Consider the following 15,944-nt stretch of genomic DNA (forward strand, 5'->3'; position numbering starts at 1 on the left):
CTTAATTAAGGCCATGGCCGCTTCCTTCCAACTCCTAGGCCTTTCCCATCCCATCGTCGCCATAAGACCTATCTGTGTCGGTGCGACGTAAAGCCCCTAGCAAAAAAAAAAAAAAAAGTCAAGGCTAGAAGGGAATTGTTCATTACAATGGTAGTCCCTCCTTACTAATGCCAGTGATACTGGAGTTGGAGAAGGATCCCGTTCCTACTGCCAGTCAAAGTCGATGTGGAGAGTAATGATTACAATAGTAGACGTCCTCCAGCTGAGAGTCACTATCAATTTGTAAAATATTAATTATAATGGCAGACACACCCTTTCTACATTGCTACAAATTGACTTCAATGAATATACCAGGTGGTACAGCAGCCCCTATTAACACAGTTTTATGCAACCCGCAGATTATAGTCGAACCTAAAAATATTGACCTTGACTACTCACTACAATGTCTGCTCTTACAACGCTTTCCATAATTCGTTTATTCGTGTTAAGCAAATCAGCATTAATGATAAAATACCGATTGATGGTAAAGAATCGTGAAAATTATGTGTCGCAGAAACGTCCTGTACAGAGAATATTATTGGTGAATGACTAGAAGTAGCAGCAACACAACAGCGCTAAACAGCAACCCGTGATAGCCGAGCTTGCTAAAAGTTAGAGGAGAGTACCGGTGTTCGTTAGTAGGCGGTTCGAGTCCTGTGTACGACGAATATTTTAATTGTGTTGTTGATGTTCGTGAGAGTCGTGTTGTTGACGACAAATCTAAATCATGATCAGTTCTCATATTGCAGGTACTCAGCTATGTTTGTTTTTTAAGGAGCTCTTAAAAGAGCTATTTGCAATAAAGTGAGATTGTACCGACAGCGGTACGATGGGCTTATGCATGGCCATTTGATTAATGAAGCAAATGTTCAAAATGACCACCTGCTTCGTTAATGTACATCTGAGCACGGTGGAGGAGAGACATTCTTGCTTGCTGCAACATATGTGGTGGAATCTGCCTGCAGGCTTCCGTGATGAGCCGCCGTAAATGATTCGGGCTCTCAGGCTCCTGCTCATAGAATCTTTCCTTTAAATAACCCCAGAGGAAAAAGTTGAGTGGAGTAAGGTCAGGTGATCTAGCCGGCCATGTGACCGGACCCCCTCGTCCAATCCATCGTCCAGGATATGTCCTATGCAAGTGGTTCCGTACTGCCAACGACCAGTGTGGGGGAGCTCCATCCTGCTGGAACCACATCCGTAACCGTGTCATAAGGGGCACATCCTCCAATAAGAGTGGAGGTACTCACGAAGAAACTCTAGATAGCGTCGTCCCGTGAGGTTTCCTTCAAAGAAATATGGTCCAATTATCTTGTCACCTAGTATCCCACACCACACGTTGACGCCCCATTGTACCTGAAATCGAGCTCCCCTGATCCAGTGAGGATTTTCAACGCTCCAGTAATGGAAGTTGTGACGATTAACAGTTCCGTTGTTGTGAAATCTGGATTCATCACTAAAGAGAATGTCCATTAAGAAATTCGCATCAGCTTCAACTCTTTGTAATATCCATTGCGAAAATTCTATCCGTTTTGGAAAGTCATCTTCGTGAAGTTCCTGGTGCAGCTGTTGATGGAAAGGGTGGAATTTATGGCGGTGCAATATTCGCAGTACAGATACATGACTGATGTTCAGTTCATTTCCTATGGCCCGTGAGCTTGTGTGCGGGTTGTATGCAGTTGCATTTTGAACAGCTTCGTCGTTATTTCCAGACGTCACTGGAGCATCCCGAACGGGGGGTAATGTATGAAATGACCCCGTTGCACGCAACCGTCTTTCAACACGTCGAAATGTATCTGCAGTTAGCAGCCTTCGTCCAGGAAATCGTTCTTGATACAAGCGTCTGGCTTCCCGTGCATTTTGCCTTGCTTCTCCATAAAGTAGTACCATATTCACATAATCATCCCGTCAATATATAATGTTTGCTTTCGTGCTAACCGTACAGTACGTGCTCACACGTTGCTGCTAGGATTACGATATGCTGTTTCATGTGCCCTACGTATGAAGTGTAGACCGCTGTTAGTTGGTCTTCGAGTCAAACGTGCGCAGTTGCTTGGTTGAATGGGTGGGTCAGAATGTTGACAACACGTGCACTGCGCTTCATTCTCTGTAGTCGTTTGCCATATGGAAGTCGCATGTTATTATTCCTTTCGTATGTATGCTTTCTTTGTAAAGGTGGCAAATTACTTTTGAGACTTAAGAACGTTAAATATTTATTACGAATGGCCTTACAAGTATAATATAAAAATAAAATTGAAAAGCTCGTAACTAGATTCGAACTCTAAATGCCTGCTAACATATCGTATGCTCGCTGCGATTGGTGCCATGTAGCCACTGCAGGCGACAAAGAATTGGTCTCGTAGCTCTGTACTAATGGAATTACCTAGGCTATCGCTTCGATACTGATCGTTGATGTTAAAAGTTCTGAACTCGAATGTGCAAACACCACAGTGAACTAAAGAATCGCGTCTCTCTTACGCCCAGATAGTTGCAACCATTTTCTACGCGTTACTTGGTTGAATGAGTCCAGCGTTATATTTCAGGTGGTATTCACAATCGGTGCGTATGTGGCGATATTTATGATATCTGTTTATTATAACTTCCGTAGAAGAATATCGGAGACTTCAGAAAGGTCTTCGTAAACGATGCCTAGGCAAATACAAAATGACATTAAAAAATGCATGACTCAAGAATGGTTGGAACCCTTCCTGCTTCAAGTAACCTATCGAGGTACGTCTTCCATACGTAATTCTGCGCAGCTATTTGCAACGTACAAGCACCATCCTTGTAACTCTGTATTCATGAGGAGAGCGGAAGTTCCCGCTTCGACAAGTTACTGATGAGTTACAGCCTTATGGTCCCATTTTATGCCTTTTTTGATCGCTCTAACGGTAGTAATTACATGGCGTAAGCTATCACATCTTCTGTACAGCATTTGCGTGCCACAGATTATAAACTACAGTGCAAAACACGTTTCTATCAATTTCGATGTGATGAGACTGTACAAAATGGTGGTGCATTGACATGTCTGTAATTGGTCTTACCCTATCACGTTTTCTATGATACCACGACCGCCCTTTCTATCAAAAGAAAATGGCCTCTTGGACCAATCAGATGCGCAATTCTCTACCGACAGCTATAGGTGTGTTTATGGTTTGTACAGTATAGTAACATTTCGTAAAAATTAGTAGAGTATTGGACACCACTCTACATAAAATGGTACAGTGTTTTTGAGATGGACCTCACTTACTGCCTCTTGTACCATTTTTCCATTGTGCGGAGAAGTCTCCATCGGGTTAACTGCATATAACATTGCTGTAAGGTGTTGCGCAAGATGGGTCTAAGAGGCATTTACGTCCTAGCTGGTTGCATATATTCGGGAAAAAATAGGGGCAGCTGTACCACTCGGTATATAGATCGCCATACAAAGTATATGCATGTTTACAATATTCCAAAGCTTCATTTACAGATGAACTGCTACTAAACGATACATCATATCGACAAATGGATTGTATCATTAGATGCTGTATTTAGCAGTCTAAATGGCTGACCTCATGATATTTTATGGGTAAGATTGAGTTAGAAACATTGAATAGGGTAAATGTGGGTAAGGTTTTCTCACAGTGCATTACTTTTAGATACTTATGTGGCAGCTGGAAACATAGAATTTGGCTCACATATGAATACTGGGTGGGCCAATGTTTGTGTGGAATTAGATGATTCTATCTTTCATATAAGTCAATCAAACTATGAATTATGCGTGTACAAAGTGCAAAATGTACAAACAATTGAGAAATAGAGACAAATCTAACGTATAAGGAATAGAGATACGACAAAACATCATAGGACCAAAGTTGCAGATCATTCCAAATTGAACAAAGATTGTGCCATACGTTTTGTGATACAACTTACTGTTTAGCTAAAAAATATCTCAGAATGAAGGTCTGCCCCGACATGAAAATTGCCTCAGTGTTTCAATATACTTCATGGGTAAAATGTCCGACTCGTTGGCTGAATGGTCAGCATACTGGCCTTCGGTTCAGAGGGTCCCGGGTTCGATTCCTGGCAGGGTTGGGGATTTTAACCTTCATTGGTTAATTCCAGTGGCCTGGGGGCTGGGTGTTTGTGCTGTCCCCAACATCCCTTCAAATCACATACCACACATAACACTATCCTCCACCACAATAACGCGCAGTTACCTACACATGGCAGATGCCACCCCCCCTCATCGGAGGGTCTGCCTTACAAGGGCTGCACTCAGCTAGAAATACCCACACAAAATTATTATTATGGGTAAAATGTGAAATATTTAAACATCTTGGAAGCTTTCCGTTGGTTACAGGGTAAAACATATAATTTTACCAAATTTCAATTTTCTAGCTCATCTGGCAGATTGTGCCGCAATCTTCATTTTGGGTGGACAGCACAAACACCCAGCCCCCGGACCACTGGAATTAACCAATGGAGGTTAAAATCCCCGACCCTGCTGGGAATTGAACCCGGGACCCTCTGAACCGAAGGCCAGTTTGCTGACCATTCAGCCAACAAGTCGGACATTTTACCCATGAAGTATATTTTGGGTGGGGTAAAAATTAGGACTTTTTGGAAACTAAAGTTAACTAATATGCAGGTGGTCATTATTGCACTTGAAACAGATAACCGTACAAAAATTTCACCAAAATAGTCTATGTTCAGCCACATGGTCTTTACAATTTTATTTACAAGTATATAGATAAGGAATCTGCTCCATGTGCGACACCTTTTGGACTATGTCTGCTGGACTGCAAAATTGACCGTTCATGATATCTCCCTTATTAATTCTCCTATTAAAAAAATGCACATGAGAAAAAAGTTTTAGGAATTGATTTCCAGTCAGTTTGGTCTTATAGATATTGTGGGAGAGTAAAGTCACTGTTTTGGTTCCCTATAAACCCCCAGTCCATTCCAGGAATTTGACATGGTATGGACCTAAAAACCTACATTTGGACAGGTGAATGCTAAATATGAAGTTTGGTTGAAATATCTCCAGTAGTTTTCAAGTAAGGCCACGGCCGCTTCCTTCCAACTCCTGGGCCTTTCCTATCCCATCGTTGCCATAAAACCTATCTGTGTCAGTACAACGTAAAGCCACTACCAAAAAAAACGAAAAAAAAAAGTTTCCAAGATAAGAAATACACTTTACATGCACTCGTTTTTGAGTTGAGTCCAGTGGGACTTGTACTGAAAAACTCTCCGTTGATGATATCTCCTTATTAATCCTCCTATTGAAGAAATGCACATGAGAAAAAAGTTTTTAAAATGGATTTCCATCAAGGTTGGTCGATTTCCAGTCAGGTTGGTCTTGTACTATATATTGTGGGAGAGTAAAATCATTGTTTTGGTTCCCTATAAACCCCCAGTCCATTCCGGGAATTTGACATGGTATGGACTTAAAACCCTATCTATGGACAGGTGGATGCTAAATATGAAGTTTGGTTGAAATGTCTCCAGTAGTTTTCAAGTTATAAGAAATAGGCTTTACAGGTGAGACTTGTACCGATAAACGGTCCATTAATAATATCTCCCTTATTAATCCTCATATTGAAATGATGCATATGAGAAAGAAAAAAAAAGTTCAGAACTTTATTTCCATTAAGGCAGGTTGATTTCCATTAAGTTTGGTTGTGTATATTTTGTGGGAGTGCAAAATCACGGTTGCGGCTTCGTATAAACCTCCAGTCACTTCAGGGATTTAGAAACAATATTAGCCTTAAATCTATCCAAGGGCCAGTAGATTTTAAATGTGAAATTTGGTAGAAATATATCCAGCAGTTTTCAAGTTATAAGAACTCAGACAAATAAACAGACAAACAGACACCAAAGCTAAAAAATATGCGGACGATCATTATTACACTTCAAAGGGATAACTGAATGAAAATTTTGTCAAAATAGTCAATGTACAGACACACGGTCATTACGATTTTATTTATTTATTTATATTATTATTATTATTATTATTATTATTATTATTATTACCTTCCTATAATAAAATCTCATCTTATCATGGAATACAAAAAAGAAGCCTCTCCTGTAAATGCTACCTAATTGTTTGACAACATTGTATTCAATTTACGACATTACAGCTACTTAACACGGAATAATATTTTCAACCAAATGTCAAAATGTCAAACAGTGATAGATGGAACAACTACACCATTCCTATGGATGGTGTGAGAAAGAGAGAGAGTGAGTGCCTGCATGCATGCGTCTTTAACACATACTGTTTTGTTTCATGTATTTTGCATATAATATTAATTTAGCAATGACATTCTAGGTCAGATACATTTTGGGTGTGACTACCACTTCCTTGGACATCATGACAGAAGAGATCAAACTATCGAAGTTTGATAACCAGCCATGGGGCTTTCGTCTTGTTGGAGGAAAAGACTTTTCAACTCCTCTGACTGTTGTCAAGGTAAATTCCTCAAATTATGATAAAATTGCCATTTCTTTTGAAAAGTATATATACTTTAGAATAATGGAAACTACTCTCAGGAAACATGGAAACTTATATTCTGTATACATATGATGATACACAATGGCATTGGTGTCTTTCAGAACTTGTACAACCAGTTTCTAAAAATTCTTGACACCGAAATAATATCTATACTAGTGGAATTATGCTCCTTGTATCGACTGTGGCAGCATTAGTGCACACATCATAATAATAATAATAATAATAATAATAATAATAGAAATAATGAAAATAAAATTATCTGGAATTAAAACCGAATTAACGCCATGTTCGAGATGCGAAAACTTTAACTTACAGGTTTATCAAATGGCAAATACGGAAGGATGTGGAAGGAACTCTAACGAGGCCATGGGAACATATGGAGTTGTGGGGAAAGAGAGGGCAAACATGAATCACCCTTGAAACAATATATTAACAAATAAGGTATAACACTAAATAGAAAAATAAGGGACAACAAATGACATTGAAAATAAAATTTAAGAACACTGAACTGAAAAACATACTGACGTGAAAAACATCTAGGTAAAATGATTAAATTCAAACAATTAAATACTCAAGCTCTTTGGATAGTAGGATGTACAAAACCTTAACACAGAAGTTGACGCTGGATTACAGGAGGCGCAAGCAAAAGGCAGAAAAATTTATGTTAATTACAATTTACATAAAGACAAAGACACCTCCATACAGGCCATGAAGGCCCTTGGAGGAGTGGAAGGTAAAGGCTTCCACCATTATTAACCATGGCACGTGATAGGGTAGAGTGGTTAGCCTTTGCCCCCAGGAATGAACCTGTGTACTCATTTTTGGTGTAGGCTGAGTGAACCTCAGGGCCATATACAAATTACAATTTACATAGGTTACAAATTCAGAATAAGAAAAGAGAATTGCCTCCAAAAACAAGATACTATGACTGTCTGATTAGGCACAGTCATTCAAAAAACCAAAATTGGTGAATGTTACAATACCAAGAAAAGTTCATTAATTAAAACAAAGGTCGACACACCAAAATGAATAGCACTTACCGTGAGGTCGGTGTCCACATGGCGGAACGGACCCGAGGCAGGTCCGCTCACTAAATTGCTCAAAAGTGAAAGACACAGGAAACAAGCTTGGCTCTGGCCAAGTCGCCAGGAGCCGAAAATGGGGCAATCAGGAGATAACCAGTTAAGGCAACGGGCGTACACTCTCAGCTCTCACATTCACCAATAGAAAAGGTTGTTATCCTGACCAATTAAAATACACTTCCTTACATCAGCAAAGATCTAGAGAGTTCAATTGCGACATATATAAATTTTGTAATTAAAAATCTACACGTGGCAATACAAGCTGCCTCAAAAGTTTATGTCCTTCAAGCATTAAAACATGTGATTACAAAACACAACATTCAGAATTTCTTCACAATTTCAATAATCAAAAGTTTATACAGTTAATAAATTTTCAAATTTTACACTGTCTATACTGTTCCTAGTTTTCCTAAAATAATTTCTTCAAGTTAAATTATTTTCTTCGAAGGAGACATATTCATACAACACACAAAGTGATTTTGCACTCTGTTAATTTTGCAGTACAAAAGGTCCAATTAAACAATAAATGAATACTTTACAAAACCAAATTGTGATTTTGGTGATTTTAAATCTTGCCCATCCCACTACAGGTGACATCAACAATAAGGCATCATCAAGGTGTTACAAGGAACCTATCCCACTTTCTGATTGGGAAATGTTGTCTATGTTAAAAGTGCTACACAATGCCTAGTTCACATGTCCAAGATAAAGTTCACTCAAACAATCGGTCACCACTGGTCTGCATTTAGGGCTATCACCCAGTTGCCAGTTTTCCTATCAATTGTTTACCTAGTCTTTTCTTAAATGATTTCAAAGAAGTTGGAAATTTATAGAATATCTCCCTTGATAAATTATATCAATCCCTAATTCCTCTTCCCATAAATTAATATTGCCCACCAAGCAAGTTGGCCATACTGTTAGGATCGTGTAGCTGTAAGCTTGCATTCAGGAGGTGGTGGGTTTGAATCTCACTGTTGGAAGCCCTGAAGATGGTTTTTCATGGCTTCTCATTTTCACACAGGGCAAATGCTGGGACTGTATCTTAAGTAAAGCCACGGCTGCTACCTTCCCAATCCTAGCCCTTTCCCATCATTGTGTTGCTGAAAACCTTTGATGTGTTGCCCCAATTTGTCCTCTTGAATTCCAAATGTATATTCATATTATGATCTTAATACATCAAAATGGTGACCATCAATGTAGTGACACTCACAGAGTAAGTAGAAGAAATGGTAGATTTTATGGTTGATAAAGATATAGCATTGCTGGGAATCAGTGAGATCAAATGGAAATGAAAAGGTGGGAGGAAACTAAAGAAAGGATACACCTTATACTATAATGGAGGAGGAGAAGCCAAAAATGGTGTAGGTCTCATAATTAGAAAAGACCTAAAGGGATACCTAGAATTGGTGTAAAACAGGTTGATTAAGGTCAGATTAAGACTTGAAACTGGTGTTACAGATATAATTCAAAGGTATGCTCCACAAACAAGAAATACAGATACGGATCTAGAGGAATACCTTCAATATCTGGAAGGCCATACACAGGACAAACAAGTTGTGCTCATAGGAGACATAAATGCCCAAGTAGGTCAGGGAAGAAAAGGAGATGAAGAGATTATAGGTCAATTTGTATATGGGAAGAGAAACAAGGTGGGTATATATTTCAGTAGACTTGTGTAGAAGAAATGAGCTGATCATTGGTAACACATGGTTTCGAAAGAAAAACAGTCAAAACAAGATATAGTTGGGATAACAAAATCAAAACTCTGATAGATTACATTTTGGTCGAGAAAGGTAACAGGAAAATGTTGGTAGATGTAACAGCCCTCCCAAGTGAATCTTTTGAAGATCACATAGTTGTGATAGCTAAGTTAAAGATGGGAAAGATACAAAAGATGATTGAGATTAGACAGAGAAAGCTAAGGGTGCAGAAATTGCAGGAGAAGGAAATAAATGAAGAGTTCTAGACACACATTAAAACAAGTATATCTAAGGAAGACATCAAAAGGGTCAAAGGAGAATGGGCATACTTTAAAACAGTCATGGTGGAGTCTGCAGAAAAGACCTGTGAAAGAGTATCAGGAAGGAAGAAAGCTCAAGAAACGCCCTGGTGGAATGACAGGGTAAAAGATATAGTTAAACAGAAGAAAGAAGCTTGGGAAATATGGCTGAGAAACAGAATACAGGCACTGCAAGAAGGAGTGCTCCAAGGTGGTTCAAGAAGAGAAAAAGAAATGCTGGCAAAAATTCACTGAATCTCTGCAAGAAGATACAACCGGAGGCAAAAAGATCTTATTCCAGTGGGTTAAAAAGAAAAACCCAGGTGAAGGTCCTAACTTCGTTAAAAATGAACAGGAGGAAGAGATGACACAGAAGCAGGATATTTGCAGAGGTGGGTAAAATACTTTGAATAGCTTTACAATGTGCAATATACCTATATACAAGGAGAAATCAAAGAACCAGATTTAGTGCAGATGGAGGATAAGGATAATGAGGTGAAACAAGGCAAGGCAGCTGGAATTGACCAGGTCACCATAGAAATGATAATACCAACAGGAGCAGTTGTTGGTCTACAGTGGTTGTATAGACTCTTCAGAGTGATATGGAGAGAAAAGACTGTTCCAATAGAGTGAACAAAAGGGGTCATTATACCAATTTTCAAGAAACGAGACAGGAAGGAATGTGAAAATTACAGAGGAGTGACACTGATACCTCATGCAGCTAACATCCTTGAAAGAATCTTGGATAAACGAATAAGAGACAGAGTAGAGGGAAAATTGGCAGAATACAAGTATGGATTCAGAAGAGGCAGGTGCACATTTGACCCAATATTTACATTGCATCAAATGATGGAAAGGTATTGAGAATATGGAAAGGACATGGTAGTAACATTTCTAGATATTGAAAAGGCATATGGCAGTGTCCCAAGGAATTTGGTATGGAAAACATTGACAGAGGCACATATTGAGAATGAAACAATGCAGATGGTAATAGCATTGTATCAAAATTGCGAAAGCTGTATTAGAACCAAAGTGGGTCAAATTGAATGGCTCAGAGTTGAGACAGGCTTAAGATAGGGAAGTGTATTGTCTCCCTTACTCTTCATTATCAACAAGGACAGAATTCTTCATAATATCAAGGAGAAGATGATGGTCGAGCAAGTAAAGTCTATGTTCTTTGCTGATGACATTGTAGTTTGGGGAGATAATGAAGAGGAAGTACAGACACAAGTTGATTTATGGAATGAGGAGATAAGAAATTTTGGAATGAAGTTTAGTACTGTGAAAAGTAAGACTTTGATCATGACGAGAGGTACTGGTAACAGAAAAAACAGGGGAGTGATAAAAATAGGAAATGAACCTCTTGAAGTAGTGAACATTTTAAATATTTGGGCAGCATGATGTCACAAGATGGAAATTTGGATGGAGAAATTTATTTAAGAATACAGCAGTCTGCAAGTTTCTACCAGTGTGTGAGAGACATTGTATGGAACAAAGATGTGCCAATGAAGTGCAAGAAGGTTTTATACTCGTCCTATTGTAAACCTATACTGACCGATGCTTCAGCAGCCTGGACGTTGACTAAGTGGAACCAAAGTAAGATACAAGCAGCTGAAATGAGGTTCTTGAGGAGCATATAGGGAAACACAAGACGAAATAGAACACGAAATGAGGAAATAATAAGAAGCGTGGGAGTGTATAAACTTTCCAGAAGAGATTAATATAGCAAAGCTAAAATGGTTTGGACACATGATGAGAATGCCAGGAGAGAGAATACCAGAGAGAACATTCATGGATACAGAGACTGGAAAGAGGCCTAGGGAACGGCCTAGAATGAGATGGAGGAGCTCTGTTGTGGACTGTATTGCAAATAGAGGAGTCGATAGCAATAAAGTACTAGAAGAGGAATGGTGGAAAGATCAAGTAAGGTGGAGGGCTTTGGTACACTACCCTACCCAGAGAGAATCTGGAAAAGGGAATGGATGATGATGAAGAAGAAGAAGAAGATTATGACCTTACCTACTTTAAAAACTCCATTCAAGCTTATTCATCTATTAATGTCATTCCATACCATCTCTCCACTGACAGCTCAGAACATACTGCTCAATCAAGCACCTCATCTCCTTACTCCCAAATTTTCCCAGCATGAAGTATACAACATTTTCATTATGATACTGTACACTGACCTTTTGTTGGAAATCCCCCCCCCCCCCAATGGCACTACAGCCCTTGAAGGGCCTGGCCTACCAAGTGGCCGCTGCTCAGCCTGAAGGCCTGCAGATTATGAGGTGTCGTGTGGTCAGCATGATGAATCCTCTTGGCTGTTATTCTTGGCTTTCTAGACCGGGGCTGCTATCTCACCGTCAGATAGCTCCTCAATTCTAATCATGTAGGCTGAGTGGACCTCGAACCAGCCCTCAGGTCCAGGTAAAAATCCCTGATCTGACCGGAAATCGAACCCAGGGCCTCCAGGTAAGAGGCAGGCACGCTACCCCTACACCACGGGGCTGGCTTTTGTTGGAAATTACCCTGAATAAATCATGCTGCTTTCCTTTGGAACTTTCCCAGTTATGAAATTAACCAATCCTGGTGAGGGTCCATACATTGATACTGTACTCTAATTGGGGGTCTTACCAATAACTTATATGCTCTCTTCTTTACATTCTTATTACAATCTCTAAATACTTGTGACACTCTTTTACACTTTTCTAAATAATAAATATTTATAGTTTAAGGTACCGGTAAATGTGATATTGTTTCATGAGTAATTTTAACTCGAACAGTCAGAGTTTGACTCAATAGGTGTCACAAAAGTTGTACCTATATATAGGACAACTTTGTGACACTTATCATTCTGCTAATACAAATTATGTTTTTAGTATGTCACAAAGTTAACCTGTGAAAGGCTTCTTATAGGCAGCTAAAATTAATATAAAAAACCTAAAACATATCCCAACAGGCTTCAGATCTCAGTCATTCCTGGAACATCAAGAATTTCATGTTTCCTTCTTTGTCTTGGCATTTATTTTGCAAATTATGTCCACATCTTGGTACCAGATTTCATCTCTTGTTTTAGGCATCTGCATTGTTTCCCCACCGACTCCATACATTATTTTTATTTATTCGTGTCAGAGGTACCAATATATAAGAAATCAATTCAAATACAATTCAAAGAAATTAAATAATAAAAATATGAAGTATGTTAATCACACAAAATGAAAGACATATGAACAAATTAATTGTAAAAAAATTAAAAAAAAAAGGAGAAAAGAAGTATTACATGAAAATATCTACACTATATATACATTATTTACACAAGTTGTGACCAGTATTTGGCTACATTGATGGCATTGTTTCCAGCCAGTGCCAATTCCAACCCTGTACATGAATCTGGGCATAGACGACAGTGCAAGAGGTGCGTAGAAGTCTGATCCTCTCCACATTCGCATAATGAGTCCCCACCATGCACGATGCCCCGTTTCACAAGATTGTCCTTAGATCTTGCAATGCCGGTCCGCAGTCTGTTTAATGACTTCCATATACACCATCCCTCTTCATGACCAGGTGGCAACTTCTCTTCAATTTCAACACGTTCCGGATGATCTGGGTACCTTTGTTTCCATAGCTTAACCTTGGCCTTTTTTGGGTCAGAATCAAGTGGAGCAGAAGACTGTAGAAAACTCTTCCTGGATTTCAGTCGAGCTGGCGGTGGCTGATGTTCATGAAGGGGGTGGGCTGGGATGCTGCAAACCTTTTGTCTCTCGATATTAGCGGCCACCTCACGTCTAATATCAGGTGGGGTTATACCTGCAAGTGAATACAACTTCTGTGTGGGTATTGGTTTTAAACAGCCTGTAATTAGCCTGCAGGTTTCATTCAAGGCAATGTCGACTCTCTTTGCGTGAGCTGATTTATACCACACGGTACTAGCATATTCAGCAGCAGAGTAGCAGAGTGCTAGAGCAGTTGTCCTTACTGTCTGGGGGTGGGCACCCTATCCAGAACCAGTTACCTTACGCAATAGGCAGTTTCATGATGAAACTTTTGCCTTGAGTTTGGTGCAGTGTGTGGTGAAGGTCAGCGAACGATCCAGGGTAACACCAAGGTAAACTGGAGTATTGCTATGTTCCAGCTCCATTCCTTTCCAATTCACACGCAGCTTCCGCAGGGCTTCTTTGTTCTTTAAATGAAAGGCGCACGCACTAGTTTTCGATGGGTTTGGCTTGAGGTGATTTTCCTCATAATAATCTGAGAGCATCTTCAAAGCAGCAGTAAGGTTTTGTTCCACTTGCTCAAAGTTTTTACTCTGAGTTGCCAGTGCCAGGTCATCTGCGTAAAGAAAACTCCTTGTGTGAGGTGGAAGAGGTTGGTCGTTGGTATATATGTTAAATAGCATTGGTGCTAGGACACTGCCTTGTGGGAGACCGTTCTTCTGTATTCTCCATCTACTCCGCTGTCCTTGAAATTCAACGAAGAAGCGTGGGTTCTGCAACAACGTGGCAATAATCGTTGTGAGCCTGAAATCCATAGTAAGATGGTAAAACTTCCTTAGAACTATCTGGTGTTGTACAATATCATATGCTGAAGAGAGATCAACAAAAGTCACTCCAGTAATATCACCACGTTGAAATCCATCTTCTATGTGCTGTGTCAGATTAAGGATCTGTGTACAGCAGTTCCTTCCTGGTCTAAATCCAGCCTGCTCTGGATTAGAAAAGGTTCGACCGCTGGTGTTATACGGTTCAGAAGTATTCTTTCAAAAATTTTATATAGATGGCACAGGAGTGATATTGGTCTGAAATTCTTCGGATCCGTAGGCTGCTTACCAGGTTTCAGGATTGCAACCACCTTAGTCTTCCTCCAGATTTTAGGGATTGAAAAGCTGTAGGATCCATTGTTTGGTAGTATTCCCAAAGTGTTGTATCCGCTCCATACGCATGTCATCTAGACTGGCTGCCTTGCCAGTTTTGCTCATTTTTATGGCATTTTCCAGCTCGTTCATAGTGAAGGGATTGGACAGACTGTATGTTTCTTGTTCGATATTTCTTTGAAGTTTTGGTGGTCTTTTTCGCTTATCTGTTTTGCCATTTATTAGGAGCTGATGAGCTATCTGGTTGGAAGTAATGTTGCTATGTAAAGGACTTTTTGTGGGGTCATTGTTCAGACATCTAAGTAACTTCCAAGCTTCTCTGCTGTTTCTTGCCATGTCTAGTTCTTCCATCAGCTTAACCCAACGTTCTCTCTTTATTTCGCCCATGGACTGGATTAGTTGTTGACCAGCCTGAATAGTGTCCTCACTGAAGGGATTTTCTTCATAGAGCAGTTGGTAATCATTTAATTTATCTACTGTACTGGCGTCTAGACCCTGTATGTACTGAGACCTACAGCCTCTTGGGATTGATGTGCGAAGCATTCTTGCACGGCATCGATGAATACATCGTATACCTCTAGAACAGGTTCGATGTCTGCTACCATTTCATCTAAGCGCTTTGTGTACTTCAACCAGTTAGCTTTCTTAAAGTTGTACCCCCTTCTGAATGGCACAGATTGTAGATGAACTGCTGAGAGAACTTGGCACATAATGGGTCTATGTTGTGTGTTGGGTATAGGTTCGCAGACAGACTTCACACACTGCTGTGATATAGCATCACTGACAAAGATGAGATCTGGGTTGTATCCACGTATCCATCGACGACTGTTGAAAGAAGCGGGAAGTTTACTGTCGTGTATTAAGGATAGTTGACTAGATTCTGACCACGTGATCACAGCTTCGCCATCTTCATTGTCTTCTCTATATCCCCATAAGCAGCTATGGCTGTTCAAATCTCCCACGATGACACGAACCTTCTCCTCTAGCCCTACACCTGAATCAGTAAAGTGGAATGGAACGCTCGGTGGTTTATAGACAGATGTTATGATACAGTTCGATAGCTCCACTGTTAAGATTTCTATATCATTGTTGTCTGTAGATGAGGTAGATATTACATTCAGCTCTGGCCTTGTGAATATAGCACTACCATAGTTTTCATGTGGTCTCTCGGCTACCAAACACATTCCTAATACTCTTGGTCGTCTTTGGTCGCTACTTCTGTGAGTTTCTTGAACACAGAGAACGTCACACCTGTGTTTTTGGCAAAGTTGTTGTAACAGGGTTTCCTTGTTTGATGTTATGCCTTCTATGTTAACTGATACAACTGTCAGCTTTGGTCCTGAAAAGGACCATTTGTGGGGTTTATTAACCATTGAAACTGATCTTGGTATTGATCTTGGTACTTCTGGAGTGAGAGAATCAGCCGTCTAGGAAAAGTCCTAGTCCGTTGCCCAGGAGACA

General features: G+C 39.8%; 1 protein-coding gene across 1 annotated transcript in view; it reads left to right on the forward strand.

Annotated features, from left to right (window-relative positions):
* Positions 1-15,944, forward strand: part of LOC136857238 (PDZ and LIM domain protein Zasp) — an 87,636-nt gene that overhangs the window by 15,520 nt on the left and 56,172 nt on the right. Inside the window, exon 2 of the mRNA XM_067135726.2 lies at positions 6,350-6,490. Coding sequence (XP_066991827.2) covers positions 6,392-6,490 — 99 coding nt within the window. The 5' untranslated portion in view covers positions 6,350-6,391. The remainder of the gene's footprint in view (positions 1-6,349; positions 6,491-15,944) is intronic.

This window comes from Anabrus simplex, chromosome 1 (genome assembly GCF_040414725.1).
Source record: "Anabrus simplex isolate iqAnaSimp1 chromosome 1, ASM4041472v1, whole genome shotgun sequence".
NCBI classification, from domain to species: domain Eukaryota; kingdom Metazoa; phylum Arthropoda; class Insecta; order Orthoptera; family Tettigoniidae; genus Anabrus; species Anabrus simplex.